This window comes from Giraffa tippelskirchi, chromosome 8 (genome assembly GCF_054371585.1).
Source record: "Giraffa tippelskirchi isolate mGirTip1 chromosome 8, T2T-mGirTip1v1.2.pri, whole genome shotgun sequence".
NCBI classification, from domain to species: domain Eukaryota; kingdom Metazoa; phylum Chordata; class Mammalia; order Artiodactyla; family Giraffidae; genus Giraffa; species Giraffa tippelskirchi.
The window spans coordinates 133,104,530-133,126,810 of NC_137282.1; the positions used below are offsets into that span (position 1 = coordinate 133,104,530).

At 52.1% G+C, this 22,281-nt stretch overlaps 1 protein-coding gene and 1 non-coding gene across 2 annotated transcripts in view; both read left to right on the forward strand.

Annotated features, from left to right (window-relative positions):
• Window positions 1-19,742, forward strand: part of PTK7 (protein tyrosine kinase 7 (inactive)) — a 65,549-nt gene extending 45,807 nt beyond the window's left edge. Inside the window, exons 8-20 of the mRNA XM_081518756.1 lie at window positions 420-553; window positions 699-834; window positions 932-1,051; window positions 2,358-2,507; window positions 2,605-2,755; window positions 2,853-2,980; window positions 4,686-4,889; window positions 6,082-6,237; window positions 6,975-7,207; window positions 8,376-8,456; window positions 16,942-17,093; window positions 17,877-18,055; window positions 18,756-19,742. Of these exons, the coding sequence (XP_081374882.1) occupies window positions 420-553; window positions 699-834; window positions 932-1,051; window positions 2,358-2,507; window positions 2,605-2,755; window positions 2,853-2,980; window positions 4,686-4,889; window positions 6,082-6,237; window positions 6,975-7,207; window positions 8,376-8,456; window positions 16,942-17,093; window positions 17,877-18,055; window positions 18,756-18,916 (1,985 nt within the window). The 3' untranslated portion in view covers window positions 18,917-19,742. The remainder of the gene's footprint in view (window positions 1-419; window positions 554-698; window positions 835-931; window positions 1,052-2,357; window positions 2,508-2,604; window positions 2,756-2,852; window positions 2,981-4,685; window positions 4,890-6,081; window positions 6,238-6,974; window positions 7,208-8,375; window positions 8,457-16,941; window positions 17,094-17,876; window positions 18,056-18,755) is intronic.
• On the forward strand, window positions 11,405-11,477 carry TRNAG-CCC (transfer RNA glycine (anticodon CCC)). Its single transcript has one exon. It is a non-coding gene; the product is annotated as a tRNA-Gly (tRNA).
• Window positions 19,743-22,281: the final 2,539 nt, after the last annotated feature.

Here is a 22,281-nt window from a genome sequence, read left to right on the forward strand (position 1 = left end):
GGCCATGAACTGGCCATTGTTCCAGGAAGTATTTAGCCAAAACAGAACAGAAATTCGAGGACAGAGCCTTGGAGGGTTCTGGTATAAGAAAGCAAGGATTCTGGAGTCATGCAGACCAGAGTTTTCAATCGTCTATTGTGCATTAGAAATCATTATTTCTTTAAACCGCCATCTTCTTATCTGTAAAATGGATATAGAAATGCATATCTCGGGGGTTTATTGTGGCCCTGAACTAAGATAATATTAGGAAGGTTCTGGTACCTGGGCCTTCACTAAGGGGTCATTCAGTTATCATTGGAGCAGACAGGGTTTCTAAACTCAGGGCCTGGGGGAGGTGGGTAATTAGGATTTCCTAGGATTGGATCCATGGGTTTTGGGGACATGTTGATCAACCTTCTGTTTCCTCCTTGTCCCTCTAGCGGTGCCCACATGGCTGGAGAAGCCCCAGGACAGCCAGCTGGAGGAGGGCAAGCCGGGCTATTTGCATTGCCTGACCCAGGCCACACCCAAACCCACAGTCGTTTGGTATAGAAACCAGATGCTCATCTCCGAGGTGAGGATGAGGGTGCTGCTGGGGAGCTGGGGGCCATGGGGTCCTCTGTGCTCACCTCCCCAGTGCACCTTCCCCCGAGGCAGCCCCAGGGAGAGGTTGATGGGGGGCAGGTGGAGACCCGCTCGTGGGCATGTCTCCGCTACAGGACTCGCGGTTCGAAGTCTTCAAGAACGGGACCCTGCGCATCAATAGCGTGGAGGTGTACGACGGGACGTGGTACCGCTGCGTGAGCAGTACGCCCGCTGGCAGCATCGAGGCGCAGGCCCGTGTCCAAGTGCTGGGTGAGCTGGCGCCTGGCCCGGTGGGCAGGGGAGGACCAGGGTCCAGGATCTTCAGGCCTGCCGCCTCAGTCCCTCCCTTTTCCTGCTCCTGAAACAGAAAAGCTCAAGTTCACACCACCACCCCGGCCACAGCAGTGCATGGAGTTTGACAAGGAGGCCACGGTGCCCTGCTCAGCCACGGGCCGAGAGAAGCCCACTATTAAGTGGGTCCGGGCAGGTGGGTACCCTGTGGGCATGGGGTGGGTGGTGGTGGCAGGCAGTCCACTGGTCAGACGTGTGCCTGTCTAAGGACCAGCTGAGTGCCTGGTACTGCAGGACAGACAAGAAATGTAGGGGCCGATTTATAGTCCAGTTAGAAGAAGAAAGCCAGACACAAAGGAGGTCAGGTTACAGCGTTAGACAATGTATAGGATGATTCAAGGCACCAAGTGATGGGATTGGTCCAGACAGGGCCATAAAGTCCTCCCTCTCCAAAACAGTCATCCTTTCCAACATAAAAGTAATCCTTTAGAAAACTTTGGGAGAAAATAATGCATAATCCCACCATCAGTCATCTCTGGATGTGTACCATTTTCTATGTACATCTTTTTGTTTTTACATAGCAGTTTTATTGTACATCTAATTTTCGCTTACTACACTTCCATGAGTAAGTCATGCTTACTATAGAAATGGACGATGCAGATAACTGAATGTAATTTTATCTTTTTTTTTTTTTACTTAACATTATCAAGCATTTCCCCATGTTTTTAGACATAAACATTGGACCATTGGTTTTGATGATTACAATAATATTCCAATAGTTGGATTCACTGTAATTTACTTAAATATTCCCTAAGTGTCTGACATTTGGGTTGTTAGCCATCCTCTCTTCCTTTCTCCTTCCCTCTTGCTGTTTCTTTCACCTCTCTGTCTTTTTTTTGTTACCGCAATAAACATCTTCACTGCGAAGTTTTTTCTGGATTTGGGTTTTATTTCCTTTGGGAAAGATTCCCAGAAATGAAATAATTATGTAGAAAAGGGTAGGCACATTTTTACAACCCTTGATGTGAATGGCCAAATTGTTTTTTAAAGGGCTTTTACGTTCCCGTTAACAGTGAGAGTTAAGAGAGTGAGGTTGTCGATTCTGAGAAGCAAGCGGGCCCTCTCTGCTCAGGTGTCTGGGGGAGTGTTCTGTGGGGGATGACGCTCAAAATGGACAGGACGGTGGCAAAGAGCAGGACTAGGTGCTAGGAGTAGGGAGTGACAGGCAGTGATGGTGAGTCCAGGGCAAATTCCATGCCCAACCAGAAGTCCAGTTTGGTGGAAGTGGAGAGTTATACAGGGCAGTAGAAGGAGGCGAGGCTGGAAAATTAGAAAAAGAGCGACTAACAGGGACTCCTGACCCCTGGTTCATGAGTTTGGACCTTGTCTGTGGGTAGGCTGGAGCAATGGCATGTTTTTGAGTGGAGGTGAGTGACTAAAGGTGTTGCCGATCGCCATGGGACTCTGGTCCAGCCCATCATTCCCCCATATTTCCCTTGCAGATGGGAGCAGCCTCCCAGAGTGGGTGACAGACAACGCCGGGACCTTGCACTTCTCCCGGGTGACCCGTGACGATGCTGGCAACTACACCTGCATCGCCTCCAACGGGCTGCAGGGCCAGATCCGCGCCCACGTGCAGCTCACCGTGGCAGGTGCGACTGTGCCGGGCACGGGGGCCGGGGCCAGCCTGCACCCCGCCAGCCCCATTGCTCACTGCTCCCTGCCCCTTGCTGGGCTCTTCCCGTCCAGTGTTCATCACCTTCAAGGTGGAGCCGGAGCGCACGACCGTGTACCAGGGCCACACGGCCCTGCTGCGGTGCGAGGCCCAGGGGGACCCCAAGCCACTCATTCAGTGGAAGGGCAAGGATCGCATACTGGACCCCACCAAGCTGGGACCCAGGTAGGCTGTCTCCTCCTCCCCACCCCGCCACCTCCCCTGAAGCTCAGGCTCCGGGGGGCCAGCCAGGTGGGCAATGCCAGGGCTTCTCTCTCTGCAGGATGCACATCTTCCAGAACGGCTCCCTGGTGATCCACGACGTGGCCCCCGAGGACTCGGGCCGCTACACCTGCATTGCGGGCAATAGCTGCAACATCAAGCACACGGAGGCCCCCCTCTATGTCGTGGGTATGGGGCCCACAGGGCTATCCTGCACGGGAAGTGGGGGGCCCGACTTCTTTCTCATCCTTGTTCTCATCAGCCCCATACACAAAAGGCACTGAAGCTGTTTTTTTGCGACGGGGCCGGGGATTCAGCTGGGTCCCCTCCTTGGGGCCACCACACAGTCAGTCTCAGTTTCCTTGCCTTGACCTGGGCTGCCATTTACATCTTCCACAGCTGGAGTGTGTGAGCCTCTGGTGGTGGGGGGTGCTCTTGTCCTGAGATTCTTCCTCCCAGGTCTGTCCTCGTGGTCCTGGGTGGGTGGGGAGAGGATGAGGCCAGGCTGCAGCAGCACACAGTTCCTTTGACCTGGAGACCCAGAGGGTGAAAGGTGCAAGGCCTGAGTAGGGCCCTGGACTTGGGGTTTGGGCCTGACCTCTCCTGACGCCTAGCTCTTCTAGGTGGTATTTCCTGTTTTTTTTCCTGTTAAGATGGAAGTGGTTTGAACAAGAGGCATTCCAACTTTTTTGGTTCAGCAGCAGAACTGGTTTTCTAAATATTTATTTTTTTAAATTTATTTACTTTATCTGGCTGTGCCGAGTCTTAGTTGCAGCATGCGGGATCGAGTTCCATGACCAGGGTGGGAACCTGGGCCTCCTGCATTTGAGAGTGCAGAGTCTTAGCCCCTGGACCATCAGGGAAGTCCCAGAACTGGTTTTTTAGACAGTTTTCTGTGCTTGCAGCATGCGGGATAGAGTTCCATGACCAGGGTGGGAACCTGGGCCTCCTGCATTTGAGAGTGCAGAGTCTTAGCCCCTGGACCATCAGGGAAGTCCCAGAACTGGTTTTTTAGACAGTTTTCTGTGCTTGCAGCATGCGGGATAGAGTTCCATGACCAGGGTGGGAACCTGGGCCTCCTGCATTTGAGAGTGCAGAGTCTTAGCCCCTGGACCATCAGGGAAGTCCCAGAACTGGTTTTTTAGACAGTTTTCTGTGGAACTTTAAATGGGTAGAGTGAAGTGGTGGCCTCTTGGTTGAAGCCACTGGGTGTGTATGCGAACTGGGGGATCCTGCATGGCCTCCCGCCTTGGGCCTTTCTCCCTCCTGGCACCTCTTTCTCCATAGGACCCACAGCCACTGAAAGCCTATAGACTAGACGATTCCTTCTGCAAAAGTGTTTCTTGAACCTGCTCTGTGCTGGGCGATGGCTGGGGTTCTAAACCAGAAGTTCCCGCATGCAGCTCTGTAGGGCCTGTCTCAAGATTTCAAGTCACTAAGGAAGCTTGTTCGGAGAAGGAAATGGCAACCCACTCCAGTGTTCTTGCCTGGAGAATCCCAGGGACGGGGGAGCCTGGTGGGCTGCCGTCTATGGAGTCGCACAGAGTTGGATACGACTGAAGCGACTTAGCAGCAGCAGCAACAAGGAAGCTTGTTAACAATGGTGTGGGTTTGTGATGGGGCCCACTGTAGTGTGCTTCTGCTCTGTGTTCCGGGCTTGTGTCTGGGTACAGAACCAGTCTGGAAATCACTCAAATCCTGCAGAGCTCCCTCTGACCTCATGGGCCCCCCAGGAACTGGCCCTTGTTGAAGCCAATGATGGGGGTGACCCTCCCAGGTTGCTCCGGCTTGGTCAAAGCATCAAGTAGTCCGGGAGGCTGTTGAATGTGTGCAGTAAGGAGTGGCTGGATTTGCCCTAGTCGCCCCTGCCCACACCTGCCTGTGTGTCTCTCAGACAAGCCTGTGCTGGAGGAATCGGAGGGCCCGGGCAGCCCTCCCCCCTACAAGATGATCCAGACCATCGGGCTGTCTGTGGGCGCCGCTGTGGCCTACATCATCGCCGTGCTGGGCCTCATGTTCTACTGCAAGAAGCGCTGCAAGGCCAAGCGGCTTCAGAAGCAGCCGGAGGGCGAGGAGCCTGAGATGGAGTGCCTCAACGGTGAGGGGCCCTGGAGGAGGGAGGCGGTGCCGCGCGCAGGTGCTGAGCGCCCTCCCGTGGCCTTGGAGGAAAGTGCAGCAGTTGGAGCCAAAGCAGAGCCGCACCCACCCCGTTCCCCCACTCAACCCCCACCCACCCAGGTTGGCCGATTCCCAGGGCCTCCGCTGCTGAGCAGCCTGGCTCAAGTCTTCCTCATTGGATTCTTGGGCTAGCCTCCTGTGTTTCCCTGCCTTTTCACTGCAGTTCTAAACCACAGGCGAAATTTCAGTATAGGGCTTCCCTGGTAGCTCAGCTGGTAAAGAATCCACCTGCAATGCAGGAGACCCGGGTTTGATTTCTGGGTCGGGAAGATCCCCGGAGAAGGGATAGGCTACCCACTCCAATATTCTTGGGCATCCCTGGTGGCTCAGCTGGTAAAGAATCCGCCTGTAATGCCTGAGACCTGGGTTCGATCCCTGGGTTGGGAAGATCCCCTGGAGAAGGGAACGGCTACCCACTCCAGTGTTCTGGCCTGGAGAATTCCATGGACTGTATAGTCCATGGGGTCACCAAGAGTCGGACACGAATGAACGACTTTCACTTCCACCTCCCACCCCTCTACCCGTCCCCTGGAGTTGACTGATTCCCAGAACCTCCGCTTCTGAGCAACCTGGCTCATATGCGTTAATGTTTCTTTGCGCATCTTGACTCTCCCTCTGCTAGTCTTTGAGTTTCCCGGGGTGGGGTGGGGGGCTCTCTCTGCCTGTTTCCCTCCTCCTACCCTTCCCTCCTCTACTGGGAGCCCTCTAGGGTCACGGCTGGGTCTCCCCTCTCACTTTAGGGGTTTAGGAGCAGGACTGGGGTTTCCCTTGTTGTGATTGTCCCTTTGTGCCTGTTTAGAGCTTTGCACTTAGGAGACCCTATGAAAGCAAAAACCCTTATGTCACCAGGCTGTCCAGGGACCAGTGATTCAGCTGACTTGTGCTGTCTCTTTTCAGAGGTTGTAATTGGCTGTGTCAGTAAGTGGTCAGACCCTAAGGGGTGCTGGGCTCCCTCGCCCCAGCCCCTTCAGTTCGTTGACTGGCTTGTGTGTGGACTTAGTGTAGATCACTAGGATTGGACCCCTTTGGTGGACATGGGAGATTATGGGAAAGAATTGCAGTTCCCATGGTGGCCAGTCTCATCCTCACTCCTCCTCGCCCCTTCTTCCCAGGTGGGCCTGTGCAGAATGGACAGCCCTCGGCCGAGATCCAGGAGGAGGTGGCCTTGACCAGCTTGGGCTCTGGCTCCGCTGCCACCAGCAAGCGCCACAGCACGAGCGACAAGATGCACTTCCCGCGGGCCAACCTGCAGCCCATCACCACGCTGGGTGTGTTACTGTGGCCACCATCACCCCCCTACTTAACTACAGGCTTCAGGTCTGTCTTGAGGCTGCACCAGGGGCTGGTGCCTCTGGAGCCCCTGAAGCCAAGAACCTCAGAAATGGAGGGGGCATCAGGGTGGCCTGGCCCAGTGGGTCCCCCGTGTGCCCGTTGTCCATGCCCCACCCCCGAGATGTTTGTCATTCCTGTGTATTATTCACTTGATGTTTTCTGTAGGTTGACTTTCCCTCACCTTTAAAAAAAATTGAGCTCTGTCAACTCAGTGGACATGAGTCTGAGCAAACTCCGGGAGATGGTGAAGGACAGGGAAGCCTGGCGTGCTGCAGTCCATGAGGTCGCAAAGAGTCAGACACGACTGAGTGACTGAACAAAAACAACAAGCTTAGTTGTAGGAAAAGCTGTGAGAAGTTAGGGATCTGTGCTACTTAAATGTTTTATGAGCATAGGTTAAAGAAGTAACACGTGTTAACAGTGAATCACCTAAAATTCTCATACAGACCACCTTCTAGAAAGTACTGTCAATCTGACCCCTTTATTTCACTGTTAGAGACTGGCAATCCCAGGACAGAAGGGGCAGTGGTTTGCTCAGAGTGATACACAGATCCGGGACCACTGCCTGGTCTAGGTGGGCGGGAGCAGAGAGACGCCCCCGCGTGTGACCCCGGCCAGGTGCCTCCCAAGTCAGGGGCATCCTCGGCTGGCTGACTCAGTCCTGTGCCCACAGGCAAGAGCGAGTTTGGGGAGGTGTTCCTGGCGAAGGCGCAGGGCTTGGAGGAAGGATTGCCCGAGACCCTGGTGCTGGTGAAGAGCCTGCAGAGCCGGGACGAGCAGCAGCAGCTGGACTTCCGGAGGGAGTTTGAGATGTTTGGGAAGCTGAATCACGCCAACGTGGTGCGGCTGCTGGGGCTGTGCCGCGAGGCTGAGCCCCACTACATGGTGCTGGAGTACGTGGACCTGGTATGCCGCTGGGGGCACCCTGGCAGTCTCGGGCGGGGGGCAGTGCCCTGACCGGGGGGGGGTGGAGGGCACCGATGGGAGCCTGCTGTCACCACCATGAGATGTTCAGCCTCCTGTTCCCCCAATTCCGACCCCGCCTGTCCTTAACCCTCACCCCCTTTCCCATCTGCTGGCCCCCTGTCTGGGGTTTGGGCCCAGTTTTCTTCCAGCTTCTTCCTCAGCCCAACAGCATGGATGCCTTCCAGGCCCTTTTCTCTGACTCTGGTTTTCTTTCATTTGTCATTTTTCGCTCTCCCCAGGGCCTGTCAGCCCTTGAGAGTAAACATAGCGAGAACCTGGCTTTCCTTCCTTCCCTGCAGCTGGTGCCACTGGAAGGACAGTGTTGGCTTAGCCACCGGCCTTCTCTTTGTCCCCGCTGGTGCTGCCCAGCCGTGCCCGTCACTCTTCAGTCCCAGGCTCACTGGGTCTAGTCCCCTTGGTCCTCAAAAGCGGCTGCTTGGCAGACTCTGCAGCTCGGGTGCAGGAAGGGCGAGGAGCGACCCTCGTCTTTCCATGAACAAGGGCTTCCGAGCGCTTTCTGCAGGTTTCTGCCGCTGGGGTCCCATCTCTGTTACGTCTCAAGGACGAGGCTTTCCTGTCTGGGATCTGTGAAGACCACGGGTCGGGGGCTGTGTTTTCCTCTTGGTGCTCTCAGGGCAGGGGCTTCCTCTCCTGCCGTCTGGGGGCTTCCCCGAGGGCAGCAATGACTATCCTCCTCCCTTTCTGACCGGGAGCTTCTAGGACAGCAGTCCCCGACCTCCAGGCTCTGATGCCTGATGATCTGAGGTGGAGCTGATGTAACCATGATGGAAATAAAGTGCATGATAAACGTAATGCGCTTGAATCAGTCTGAAACCATCCCCTCCCAGTCTGGAAAAACTTCTCTTCCACGACACTGGTCCCTAGTGCCAAAAAGCCTGGGGACCGCTGTTCTAGGAGACGCTTCCTATAAGTTTTAGTTGCCAGTGGACTCTCCCTGTGGGAGGGGGTCTGGGCTGAGGGTCGGGTATCCAGGTCGGGGGTCCTCATCCCCTCCCCCCGGGCAGTCACCCTGTGAGCACCTGCTGAATTGGGTTTCGGGGGGACACCAGCTGGGCTGTGACCTGACAGATGCTGGGTTTTTCCTCAGGGAGACCTTAAACAGTTCCTGAGGATTTCCAAGAGCAAGGATGAAAAGTTGAAGTCGCAGCCCCTCAGCACAAAGCAGAAGGTGAGGATAGTGGGGGGTGATTGGGAGCCCAGGCGGTCACCCCGCAGGTGCCCTCCCTGGTCGAGCGCTGCCTGCGGGCCAGGCCCGGGGTGAGCACTCGGGGATCACGGTGACCCTCTGGGATGGCGTCACTGCCCTGCGGTGGGTAGAGACCCCGAGGCTGAGACGGGTTAAGTGACCGGTCGCAGCCTCTGAGCCGCCCTGTGTGGCCACACTGCCTTCACCTAGAAGCACCGCCCTTGGCCCGGGCTGTTGGAGCAGGACGCCTGCGGAGGGCGCTGAGCTGAGGGAGTCTCGGGGCCGGCGGGGCTGGGCGTGCCCTGAGCGTGTTCCCTCATCCTGCGGGTGTGGACCGGCTGCCAGGGTTTCACCGCCTGTGGTTTTCACGCTTTTGCTCTCACTTGGGCTGTGGGCTGCCCAGCCTTTCCTTCCGGGTCTCCTCCTGCCTCTGGCACACAGCCCTGGCCGGGGCCCCGTGGAGACACAGACCTGGGCTGAAACAGTGAAGGAGGGATCGCTTCTTACGACCCCCTGTCCGCCTCAGACCATGCCTTCTGTGCCCAGTTCTCCCTGCCTGCCGCCTCCTCCCCTCTCCCCTCCCTGCATCCATGTGACCAGGTACTCTGTGTCCATGGTGACAGTGATGTTACCACATAAGCAAGCAAAGCTCAGGGCAGGAAGGCAGACTGTTGGGCCTCCTTTCCGGGTGACTGTTCCCGGCCTGGAGGCTGACCTGGGTCACGGCAAGGTGTGGCTGGTTGATCAGGCCGGGGGGTGGAGGAATCCTGGCTGCCCTCGATCTCTCTGCAGGAGCAGCTCTGTGACTTTCAGGCCGACCTTTTCCCATCACAGGTGAATTTGCTGAGGCCCAGACAAGGCCAGTGAGCTGGCCTCCTGATGTGGTGCCCCTGCCTCCGTCTCTGAGAAGCCACAGGACAGTTTGCAGTGGCTGGAGGTGGGAAACCGCAGGACATGATGGCCCTCACCAGCTGGGTGGGATGTCAGGACCCCAGAGCTCACAAACGAGAGCGCGCAGGGAACCAGTGAATCGTCACTGGGCCAGTCACGGTGCCAAGGGCCCTTGGGGATCCAGAATTGAGACTGCGGGACGTCCTTGGGCACTAAGGATCTGGAGGGAGAGCGTGGGTAAATGAGTGCAGCACATGCTTTACAGACTTCAGATAAGATACAAAAAGTCAGCAAGAGACATAAAGAATGTCATAAGAGACCTTGAAGGTGTCCTTTAGGTGGACAGACAGTGTGAACATAGAAAGCCATTCGAATTCAGTTCTTCAGAATAAGAAGCAGGTGAAGGGTGGGAGAAGAGGAGCCTAGGTATGTTGTTGTGGCTGGGACAGGGGCGTAGGCAAGGGACAGGAAGTCAGTTATTTCCTTCACGTGACCCGAGGGACTCTGGCTGAAATCATCACCACCTTTGCCGAAGATCTCTTGCACACTTTGTTGCCCGAGCATCTTGAACTTGATGGGGAAACTTCAATAAGTTGGTTTCCACACTCTCCAAGAACAGTATTCTGCATTGGATGGTGGAAGGATGAAAAACTGTAAATTTCTGGACCATACCTCAGACTTAGGGCAGAATCTTTGCAAGTGGGATCTGAAAACCTAAAGTTTTCAAATAAGCTCTCCAGCTGATTCTTAAGCTAATTAAGGTTTAAGGAGCCCTGGGATAGGACGGTGGCTTGAAATGGTTTTGCTTAGAGTCTCCTGTAAGAAATGCATTTTATATCATGGCCCAGCACATGCCCCTCACCCCCCCACACATACACACTTAAAGGTAAAATTAACCTTTCACAACACTGTATTTGATGCTCTTAATATTTCATATCCTATGTTTATTTTCAACCCACTAAATTGGTTTTGAGAACTATATAGGTCTGTTTTTAAAAAAATTATGTATTTTTGGCTCAGCTGGGTCTTTGTTGCTGCACGTGGGCTTTCTTCAGTTGCAGAGAGAGGGGACTACTCTAGTTGTGGTGCATGGGCTTCTTGTTGTGGTGGCTTCTCTTGTCCTGGAACACAGGCTCTAGGCTCTTCGGTTTCAGTAGTTGTAGTGTGCGAGCTCAGTAGTTGAGACTTGCTGACTCTAGGGTGTGTAAGCTGCAGGAATTGTGACACCAGGGCTCAATAGTTGCAGTGCATAGGCTTAGTTGCTCCACCACATGTGGAATCTTCCCAGAGCAGGGATCGAACCTGGGTTCTCTGCATTGGCAAGCAGATTCCTATCCACTGCACTAGTAGGGCTTCCCGGGTAGCTCAGCTGGTCAAGAATCCACCCACGATGCAGGAAACCCCAGTTTGATTCCTGGGTTGGGAAGATCCCCTGGAAAAGGGATAGGGTACCCACTCCAGTATTCATGGGCTTCCCTGGTGGCTTTACCGTCTGATGGTAAACAATCCACCTGCAATGCGGGAGACCTGGGTTTGATCCCTGGGTTGGAAAGATCCCATGGAGGAGGGCATGGCAACCCACTCCAGTATTCTTGCCTGGAGAATCCCCGGGGACAGAGGAGCCTGGTGGGGGCTACAGTCCACGGAGTCGCAAAGAGTCAGACACAACTGAGCGACTAAGCCGAGCCCAGCACTAGCAGGGAAGTCCCCATGTGGGTTTTGATTGGTAGTTTGAAAAACTTCCTTTGGGGGATTCGGAGAAAATGAAAATCCTTAAGAAAGACACATTAAACCTTGTAGATGCTTTCTTGTGCTAATAATGTAGTGAGCCGCTGTGCCACTTTATGTTTCTAGGGTCCTTCCTGCGGGGACGGAAGGAGAACACGATCAGATTTTAAAGGGAGGCGGAGTGGTAGGCAGGCTGCTTCCTGGTCAGCTAGAGCTGGAACGAGAGTGCTGTGCTTGGTGTGGGTGAGCTGGTGGGAGTCCCAGGAGGATTCCTGGTCAGCAGTGGAGGAGGTCAAAGATGTTCGAGGACGTCCCTGGTGGTCCAGTGGCTAAGACTCCGCACTCCCAATGCAGGGGGCCCAGGTTTGATCCCTGGTCAGGGAACTAGATCCCACATGCTGAAACTGAGCTAAGAGTTCATATGCTGAAACTAAATTTCCCGTATGCTGCAACTAAGACCCTAAATAAATACATAAAATATTTTTAAAAAGAACATCTGTGGGCCCTAGGTATTGGCACAATTATAGGTGATGCTTGTTAGAGTGGTTGATAAGGTGAAGGGGGTTTTGAAGTCTGAGCACTGTAACCCGTGATTTCTTCATGGATCACCTGCAGACTAATGACAGGGCAGGAGCAGTCTAGTACACCTGGTGGACCCACTTTTGCTTTAAGCAGTCAGAAGCTGGACAGGAAGCCCCAGCCTGTCTGGGAAGACCTAGGAAGTGTCACAGGGGCTTGGCTAGAACTCGGGCGAGCCCCCAGGGTATAAAAGTTGGAAGGAAGGGTGGGTCTTTACCAAAGTGCAAGTCTTTGGAACAGTGTTTGAAGATTAATCCCGCGGCCATCCGATGGCAGCTCGCCCAGCAATAAGAAAACACTTAATTGGCTGGGGTTAACAGAATTCCCTTTTACTGTCCTCGCTTAGCCAGTATTTCCAGAAGCACTGCCTCTCTGGGAAGATAGCAAGTTAGTCACCAAGCCAAGTCCTCTCTCTTCTGCTCCCATGACTCGCAGCAGATTGAGGAGCTTGTGAGCCTGAGCAGAAAGGGCAGGCTGAGGAGGAAGGCAAGTCCAATGCGAGCTCGTGACAAAAGCCTTTGTCTGCTGTTTACCGGCAACCCGGCAAGACTGGACAGTGTCCTGGGGTTCTGACGCCTGAAGTGGAGTGTCCGTTTCTGAGGCCTTTTTACCCTCAGTGGTACTTGAGGCTTTCTGAGGATGACAGCCTGGGAGCCGGAGCTCTTGGGGGAATACAGTCTCTGCTTTTCCTTGGAGATAAACTGTCAGGCCCTGCACCCAGCGGGGCTCAGTCATCCTGGTGGACCCACTGACCTGACCTCTCCTCACTGGCTTGCACAGTCATTTGGAAGCTCTCCAGAGATTTTGTGGCTTCACCTTAAACAAAAATTATTACTATTTTCATTTGTCTGCACCTGCTGTTAGTAGTGGCACACAGCACGTGGGATCTCTACTTGTGGCCTGCAAACTCTTAGTTGTGGCATGTGGGATCTAGTTCCCTGAGCAGGGATTGAACTCAGGCCCCCTGCCTTGGGAGTGTGGAGTCCTAGCCACTGGACCACCAGTGAAGTCCTGTGGCTTCCCTTTTGATAAAATGCACCAGGAAGATGAGCTTTCCTGCTTGTGGCCCGAGTTCAGCCCGTCTGCACGTGCAGTGTCAGTCTATATGTTGGATCTTTAGCGTGTCCAGGCTGGTGGTGGTTCAGGTCAGCACTGCCTAATAGAACTTTCCTTGGTGGTAGAAACATTCCATACCTGTGCCATCCGGTGCAGAAGGTCCTAGCCCCATGGGGTTATTGAGCACTTAGGATGTGGCTAGAGAGACTGAGAAACTGAATTTTTGTGTTATTAAGCTTTTATTAACTTAAGTAGCTGGGAGCTACTGTTTTGGACAGTTGAGTTATAGATTGCTTTTGTTTGTTTGTTAAAATGTTTATCTATTTGGCTGCACCGGGTCCTAGCTACAGCACATGTGATCTCATGTGTGGCTTGTGGGATTTTTAGTTACTACTTGTGATCTATGTAGTCTTTGTTCCAGCATGTGGGATCTAGTTCCCTGACCAGGGATTGAACCTGAGTCCCCTGCATTGGGAGCAGAGAGTCTTATCCACTGCATCACTAGGGACATCCTTATTGTTTTTAAACTTTTTTTGACTGAGACCCACAATAGCAAAAAACAAACAAATGCATTTTTTACATCGCAATGCAACACAGACATGTATATCTATGAAGAAGATTCCATGAATGATACTGACCCTTACCGAGTATGATGCTCTCTGATGATATTTTCAAGTGCCTTTTTTTTTTTTTTTTTAATGCTGATGAAAACTCATTAAGTGGGTTTTATGACATACTGATAAATTGTGACCACAGTTAGCAAACCTCTCGTGAGGGCAGCGAAGCCTGCAGGGATCTTGTGGGCCAGAGCACGCAGACCGAGATCTGCTTTTAGAGTGACCCTGCCTCCAGGGTGTTGAGACTCGGATCCTCTGCCTGCCCCACTGTGACCCTGGGAGCCAGGCCAGTGAAGCTGCTCGGGGTCAGCAGGGGTGCGGAGGGGCCAGTCCACAGGCCGCAGCCCACGCTTGCCTCACTGATGGCAGACTGCCGTTCCTGGGCCCCCCTGCCCAGTGAGGTGACCCAGGAGGGCCAGGCTGCGGTGCTGAGGGAAGAGCCAGGCTTTGGCATCCGCCCGGACTGTGGGCAAAACTGAGGAGCCCCCCTCACAGGGAGCAGTCAGGGAAGCAGCCAGCCTGACTCGGCAAGTGCCCTGACCCCTTCTCTCTGACTTGCTGGTCTCCTTCCTGCCCTGGGGTGAGGGGAGAGCAGCCCCTCGAAAACTCACATTCACTTTTGCTCTTCAGGGACAAAGAATCTCACTAAACATAATCAGACAATATCAGGTGCGTCCAGGGTGGTATGGCTGTGTGTGTGTGCCTGTTCAGTCACTTCAGTCGTGTCCAGCTCTTTTGAGACCCCATGGTCTGTAGCCCCATGGACTGTCCACTTAGCCTGGTGGACAGAAAATCCTCTGTCCATGAGATTTTCCAGGCAAGAATACTGGAGTGGGTTGCCATTTCCTCCTTCAGTGCATCTTCCAGACCCGGAGATCAAACCCATGTCTCCTGCTGCTCCTGTATTGCAGGCAGATTCTTTACCAGTGAGCCACCCGAGAAGCCCTGGTATGGCCATAGACAATCTTGGTTAATCTGTAACATACTCTCATTGGTCCACACACAGACTGCTTTTGTTTCTGTATTATTTTTTATGTGTTTGTTGGCCTCTGTGTGTGTGTGTATGTATGTTTGGTTAAACTTCATTTTGTTATTTCAAACTTAAAAGACTATAATAAGGTTCAAGGAACTCCTACAGACCCTTTATCCAGATTCAATTGTTGTTTTGCCTAGTTTGCTTTATTCTTCTCTATGTATATTATTTTTATGCATTTTTCTGAACCATTGGAGATAACCTGAAGGCTGACTTTTGACCTTTTACAATCAGATATATGGCAAATGATACCTTGTTGGGTCTTAATTAGTATTTTCTTGATCACTGATGATACTGGTCACTGGCCATGTTCTCTCTTTTTCTTTTGGCCAGATTGCTCGGCATGCAGGATCTTAGTTCCCCTACCAGGGATCGAACCCGTGCCCCACTGCAGTAGAAGTGTGGAGTTCTAACCTCTGGACTGCCAGGGAATTCCCAGGCGGCGTTCTTCTCATCTTTTTGTGATCACATATGTGATGGGTGGCTACTCCCTTATGCATGCCCAGAGTGTGTCTGTGCTGGAAGAGACACACAGCTGGCCAGTAAATTACCTTCCACAGGGACCTCTTTGCGTTTCCGTTTGCCTTGATTTTATATGCAGGGAAATGCTGCATGTTCTGTGTGTCCCACAGTGTTGCTCCCAAGGTTTAGATAAGGTGACAGAGGTGAAGGGGCCATTGGTCTTTACAAGCACTCCCTGGCGCTCTGATTTTACCTTTGTTTGGCATGGCTTACCTTCCCCCTAGGTGATGGCACCCTTCTGCAGGTACAGTTCTTACCTCCTAGACTGCCTTCTCAGCAGGAGCCCAGTCTTGCCATCCCAGTTATTTTCCATCAGCACTCAGTTGTATGGCATTCAGTAGATGCTCAATTAACATGCATTCAATGCATTGATGTATATTTTTTAAATGTTAATATATCTTAATTATAATTACATTTAATATGTTGTAGTATGGGCTTCCCCAATGGCTCAGTGGGTAAAGAATCTACCTGCAATGCAGGAGACACAGGAGATGTGGGTTCGATCCCCCAGATTGGGAAGATCCCCTGGAGAATGGCAACCCACTCTAGTATTCTTGCCGAGAATGGACAGAGGAGCTTGGCAGGCTATAGTCCAAAGGGTTGCAAAGAGTTGGATACAACTAAAGTGACTAAGTGACTGAACACAGCACAGCATGTAATGTATTATATATATTACATGGACATGGCTCACAAATTTTTAAAAGGTAGCAGCAAAAAATCTCCCCAGCTCTCTTACATTTTATTTATTTCTACACTTTGGAAAATAATTTTGCATTATTTTATAATGCTGAAGCTACTCACAGTCCCTGACCCCATGCGAAGTATCTTAGAGAAACTCATGCATGTATACACTCATAAGAACATTCATAGCAGCACTGTTAATAGCCAAAATTTGTGTGGGGGGTAGGGGTGGAAACACAAAAGTCCGCTAACCCTAGAAAGAATAAATTCTGGGGACTTCCCTGGTGCTCCAGTGGCTAAGACTCTGAGCTCCTAATGTAGGGAGCTAGGGTTTGATCCCTGGTCGGGGAACTAGATCCCACATGCTGCAGTTAAGTTTGTATGCTGCAGCTAGAGGTCCCATGTGCGGCAACTAAGACCCAATGCAGCCAAATAAATAAATAGATATTTTAGAAATAGACATTTAAAAAAAGATCAAATAAGTTTTGATATATTTATGGTGAAGAACAACCCAGTACAATGATATCCCAAAAAAGGGTGACTCTCCCACCAGTGTTAAGTGAAAGCATCAAGGCACAAAAAAGATACACATTTTTGTGTGCTTCCAGCTTTATCTGGTTCTAAAACAGGCAAAACTGAATCGTGTTGTTGAGGAACATATGCGTAAGTGGTAAAACTATGAAGAACAGCCAAGAAATTGTTATCCCAAGTGGATGGTGATTACCTCTTGAGAAGAGGGGAGGATTCGTGATGGGGGAAGGAGTCAGTGGGGGCTTTCGGGGGGGCCTAGCATTGTTGATTTTTGCTTTTGTTTTTAACTTGATGACTATTACCTGGGTGTGGGTGTTATAATCATTCATAAAAGTAGACGTATATTTAGTGAACTTTTCTATATGTAGTTCAAAACTAAAAATAGAAACCGAGTTTCCCTCCTTTCTCTCTCCTGCCTTCCGTCCCCCTTCTCAGAGGCAACCAGTGTGTGTATGTATGTGGGTGTGTACATCTACTTTCACTTATACACAAATTTCCTACACATATATGCTTGTTTTTTAATATTATACTGTTGTTGTCTTTTTCATTCAGCAGCTGGTTACCGTGTGTTCTCCCCACCCTGTCTGCGGCGCACTTAATCTAGCACCTGCTGTGCGTGGGGGGAACACTTCATTTCATTAAATTCAGTTCTTCCAAGGACCCAGGAGGCAGGTCCTTTTACGAGAAGGAAACAGGCTATGGGGCCTCTGCTCTGGGGCTCCCTAAGCATCGCGTTAACAGCCCTGAGGCCCCACCAAGGGCTGTGTGGAGGGCAGTCCCCGAAACCCCCGGTCTGGGGCTGCTCTGACAGGCCCCTTTCTGGTCCCAGGTGGCCCTGTGCACCCAGGTGGCCCTGGGCATGGAGCACTTGTCCAACAACCGCTTTGTGCACAAGGACCTGGCCGCTCGCAACTGCCTGGTCAGCGCTCAGAGACAGGTGAAGGTGTCTGCCCTAGGGCTCAGCAAGGACGTGTACAACAGGTACGGGGCATGGGTGGGGTGGGCGAGGGGCAGAGGGCAGACACAGCTGGGCCGGGGGAGGGGCCTAGTCCCAAGCTGGAGGGCCTGGGGCAGGGGGGCCCTCCCACCCGCTCCCAAGGGTGCAGAGGCCAGTAGACCTCAGCGCCCTGACCTTACGCTTTTCTCTAGTGATAAAACATTATAAATCTTTAAAAAGAATAACTAGTCAAACTTTATAACAGTTTCTATATCATTTAACTATTCATAGGGTTCCCTCTGTTACTTCCTGAATTCAGTCATTATTCTTTTTAAGCCTAAGACTTAAAGCTCAGCACCCACGGCCAGAGATCACTCTGGAATACACGCTACATAGTGTCTCCGGGAACCCCCCCACACCCCGAGTCATCCCAGCTCTGACTCACCACGGTTCGTCTGCCTGTTGGTTTATCACCAGTAAAGTTCTTTAACATTTCTTTCCACTTAACGTATGCCATTTGTCACACTTTTAAACTAATCAAGTATGTATGATTAGAAGCTTTTAAAAAATACTGATGTTTCAGCAAAGTTTGATTTTTAAGGGAATTTTTTAACCATCAGACCCCAGATGGATGCCTCTAGATTTCATCTGGTGTACGTACCCCTACCCCTTGCTAAACAAAAATGTTTCCATTTTCCCAGAATGCCTTGATACAGGAAACTTGGGCTCCAGCCTGGGTGTGAGACCCAGACCCTTGGGGTGAGGCTGAGGTCCCAGACTGTGCCCCTCGCCCCACCCCACTGCCTCTGTGTCCTTCTGTCCCGCAGTGAGTACTACCACTTCCGCCAGGCCTGGGTGCCCCTGCGCTGGATGCCCCCCGAGGCCATCCTAGAGGGTGACTTCTCCACTAAGTCTGATGTCTGGGCTTTCGGCGTGCTGATGTGGGAGGTGTTCACCCACGGGGAGATGCCCCACGGTGGGCAGGCAGACGACGAGGTGCTGGCAGGTAGGCAGCTGTACTTCCAGGGGACAGTTCACCATGTTCTCTAGGTGGAGAGCTTACTCGGGGTCCTGGGGCCAGTTCGGCCTGCCTCCCCTCTCAGGGCTGGTGTCCGCGGTATATGGATATGGCCATTCCACTTGTGAGATTTCCAACACACATTCATACCGCTTGGTAAAAAGCCCTTGTCCCTGTCATGGTCACTCTAGCCACTCTGATGCCTGCCCATTGACCCCACTTCAGCCCCCATGCACTGGCTGCTTCTTGCGCAGCGTGGACCCTGCCCCTGCCAGCCAGCGGGAACTGGCACCAGGGAACGCCCTTCCCTTCAGTTGCAAGATACTCGCCAAGAACTGCTTGAATCTTTTCAATTTGTCCAGTGCCCTCCAAGAGTCTCCCTCTCGTGGCCACCTTTGGGAACTGCAGGCTCTGCAGAGTGTTGGCATGCATGCGTGCTGTCACGTCCAACTCTTTGGGACCCCATGGACTGTAGCTCGCCAGGCTTCTCTGTCCATGGAATTTTCCTAGGCAAGAATGCTGGAGCGGGTTGCCATTTCCTACTCCAGGGGATCTTCCTGACCCAGGGATCAAACCCGTGTCTTCCTACATTGGCAGGTGGATTCTTGACCCTTGAGCCACCTGGAAAGCCCACCGAGTATTGGACAGGTTAAATATTTTGACTACCCCTCTTCCCATCTTTCTGCAGACTTGCAGGCTGGGAAGGCCAGACTCCCGCAGCCTGAGGGCTGCCCTTCCAAGCTCTACCGGCTGATGCAGCGGTGCTGGGCCCTCAGCCCCAAGGACCGGCCCTCCTTCAGCGAGATCGCCAACACCCTGGGAGACAGCCCCGCGGACAGCAAGCCGTGAGGAGGGAGCCCAGGCAGGCTGTGCCTCAGGATGGCGTGGGCAGGGGAGGACTTCCTGGGGGGTGCCCACAGCATGAGGGGCTAGATCCCAGTCCTCCTGGGCCCCAGGGGCCCCGCTCTGGCACCACAGGCACTGCTGAGGACTGGCAGGGCCTGGGCTTTCTTCCTCTTTCCCACCTTCAGCCCCTCGGAGAGGCTGAGTCAGACCCAGACTGGGTAGCTGGGGCCTTGGTCTGGGCAGCTTTCTCTGCCACCCCTACAGTGTGGGTGCCTCAGGTAACCCCAATTTCTGGCCTGGGTCTCCTCCCCTTGTCCAGGTCCAGTTCTGCCACCCACCTGCCAACTTCATGCCGGCGGGGTGGAGGGTGTGGTGCTGGGCTGCGGGTGAGCTGGCTTCAATGGAGTCCCTTAATATACTCAAGTCCTGGGTGGTTCTGGCCCCCCAGGGCCCACTTTGGGGTCTGCACTTGGATTGTGGAGGACATGGCCAGCGAGTCCTCCCCTATGGACACGTGGACTCTGACCCAGCCCAGCCCTGCGTCTCCTCCCTACCCTTCTCTCCTTTCCTCGTCCTAAGTGCCTGGCAGATGAAGGAGTTTTCAGGAGCTTTTGACACTATATAACCCGCCCTTTTTTGTATGCACCATGGGCGGCTTTTGTATGTAATTGCAGCGTGGGGTGGGAGGACGTGGAAGGTGGGGGTTGGTCCTGGAGGAGACAGGACGGTGGCCCCCCCCTGCCTCACACCTTTATTGTTGTTGTTGTCTGTTTGTGTTTTTTTTTTTTTTTTACACTCGCTGCTCTCAATAAAGAAGCCTTTTTTACAACCTGCTTCTGATGCTCACTCCCGACCGTTGTCCATAGATGATGCACTTCCTTCCCTCGCATAGCAGAAGGAACCGTGTGCCTTCTTGGAGTCTGGGGTGGGGGTGCTAGGGCAGGGATACCTGGCAGACACTGGTTCTAGTCTCTGGTTTGTGGAGCAGTTGGAAACTTTTTTTCTTGGGTCGTGCTGCTCAGTTTTTGGATCTTAATTCCCGAGTCAAAGAATTGAACCCAGGCTATGGCAGTGAAAAAGTAGTCCTAACCACTCAACCGCCATTTCTTTCAAGGAGCAGTTGAGAATGTGGGCTCAGAAAAGGCGAGGCCATCTCGTTCCTCTGATCCTGTGTTGCTCTCTGATGCCAACTGATTATTCTCTGCTGGCTGGCCATGTACTCACATTCAGGGGGTGAGTGTAGACGTGTGAGGAGGGGTCTACTGAGGATGGGCTAGGAGGAGTTAAAGATACCTTCAGGTCTCTGAATCCCTTCAAGACTCTAGGAAGGTGATGAACGAGACAGGACTGAGCAAAGATGCACTTAATGCCTCACTGCTCCAGGGCTTTCAGCCTCAGCTGGTTTGATTCCTGGCTCTTCATTGCCCAGACCTCTTGTGTCATCAGTTACCCTGTCCCAGATTGGAACTTCAGCATGGTTTCCCATCCGAAAGAAATGAGTCCTGACCTCTGGAATTGTTCTGGTTCCTGCTGTTCCTCACCAGAGTTTTCAGTAATGAAAAGAACAGCTGGGACTTCCTTGGTGGTCCAGTGGCTAAGACTCCACACTTCCAACATAGGTTCGCTCCCTAGTCAGGGAAGTAGATCCCACATGCCACAACTAAGACCAGGCACAGCTGAATAAATAAAAACATATTTTTAAAAGGAACAGGTAATATTTATTAAATACTTATTTTGTACCAGTCACTTTGCTAAGCACTTAATATGCATGATCTCATATTGAATTTGTTCGACCACTCTGTTAGCCAGATATTATTGTCCCTTGTTCACACATTTGAAGGCAAGGTAGTTTCCATGAGGTCACCCAATTGGTAAGTGAGCCACTCTTGTGAATATACAGTGTGGTATATCCTTGTGTGTTGTAGTGAAGAAATCCAGAGCAGTTTATCTAGAACAGTGTTTTTCAAACTGTGGGTTGCAACCAGCATTAAAAAAAAATGGAATGTAATAAAAACTGTCAGAGTACATTGTATACCTTATGGGTAAGTATTGTTTTACAAAATTTTGTGTGTTGTATTTGGTATGTGTTTGGGTGTGTTTGCTTATGTCTTAGTTATTGCAGTGGTGCTTCTGCATAAAAAACCCACATCTCACAAGAACAATCTATTTTCCTCACTCATAGTCTACAAGTTGGTGAGGTTTGGTTGATCTTGACTGGACTTAGCTGCATTCACCCAGGCTTGGCACCAGGTTGTAGGTCTGGCTTGGGTCTACTCTCCTGGCCCCATGCCATGCTGTCGTGCAGGAGCAGGGGCACAAGAAGTTCCATCAGATCATGCCAGCACATTTATTTATTTATTTATGGCTGTGCTGGGTCTTTGTAGCTACGCTCAGGCTTTCTCTAGCTGTGGCGAGTGGGGACTACTCTCTAGTTGTGGTGCATGGGCTTCTCATTGTGGTGGCTTCTCTTGTTGCAGAGCATGGGCTCTAAAGTGTGGGCTCAGTAGTTGTGGTGCTTGGGCTTAGTTGCTCCAAGACGTGGAATCTTCCTGGACCAGGGATCAAACTTTGGTCCCCTGCATTGGCAGGCAGATTCTTAACCACTGGACCCCTGGAGAGGTCCCATGCTAGCACATTCAAAAGTGTAGGTGTATTAACATTTTACCAGCCAAAGCAAGTCACAAGTCAAAACCCAACACCGGCACCAGAAAGAATGTGGATATCTCATTCCAACACAGGTGTGAAAAGTGGGTGCAATAACTGAATTCACCCCAGTTTGCAATGTTAAAAATTATCTCCTGTGGTTGAAATTTGGGGAAGGCAGTACTCTAGAAGGTCATTCATCACTTGAGCTTCTTCTAACACCTGGTCTTCTTTGACTGCTCTCCAGCCACTAACACAGCTGGTTACGTCTGCCTTTTTGGGGTGCTGCGTCATTGTATCATACGGGATCTTTCATTGTGGTGCATGGGCTCTCTAGTTGTGATACGCGGGCTCAGTAGATATGGCACCCTCGGGTTTAGTTGCCCCACGGCGCATAGGATCTTAGTTGCCCGACCTGGGATTGAACCCACATTCCGGCGTTGCAAGGTGGATTCTTAACCACTAGACCACCAGAAAGTCTCCACATCTGCCTTTTTGAACTCTGCTCTCTTGCCTTTGGTGATAGTACCCCATGTACACCTTCTCTAACCAGGCCTCTACACCCCTGGTCATGGCTTCCCTCTTCTGCCTGCTTCAGGGATGGCTGTTCTCCTGGTTTCTGTCCTTGGCCTTCCTCTCTCTACATTCTCAGCCTCAGGAATCTCCTCTTACCTCGTGTGGCTTTAACTGGCCCTCCAGTGTGGACAGTTCCCAAAGCATTAGCT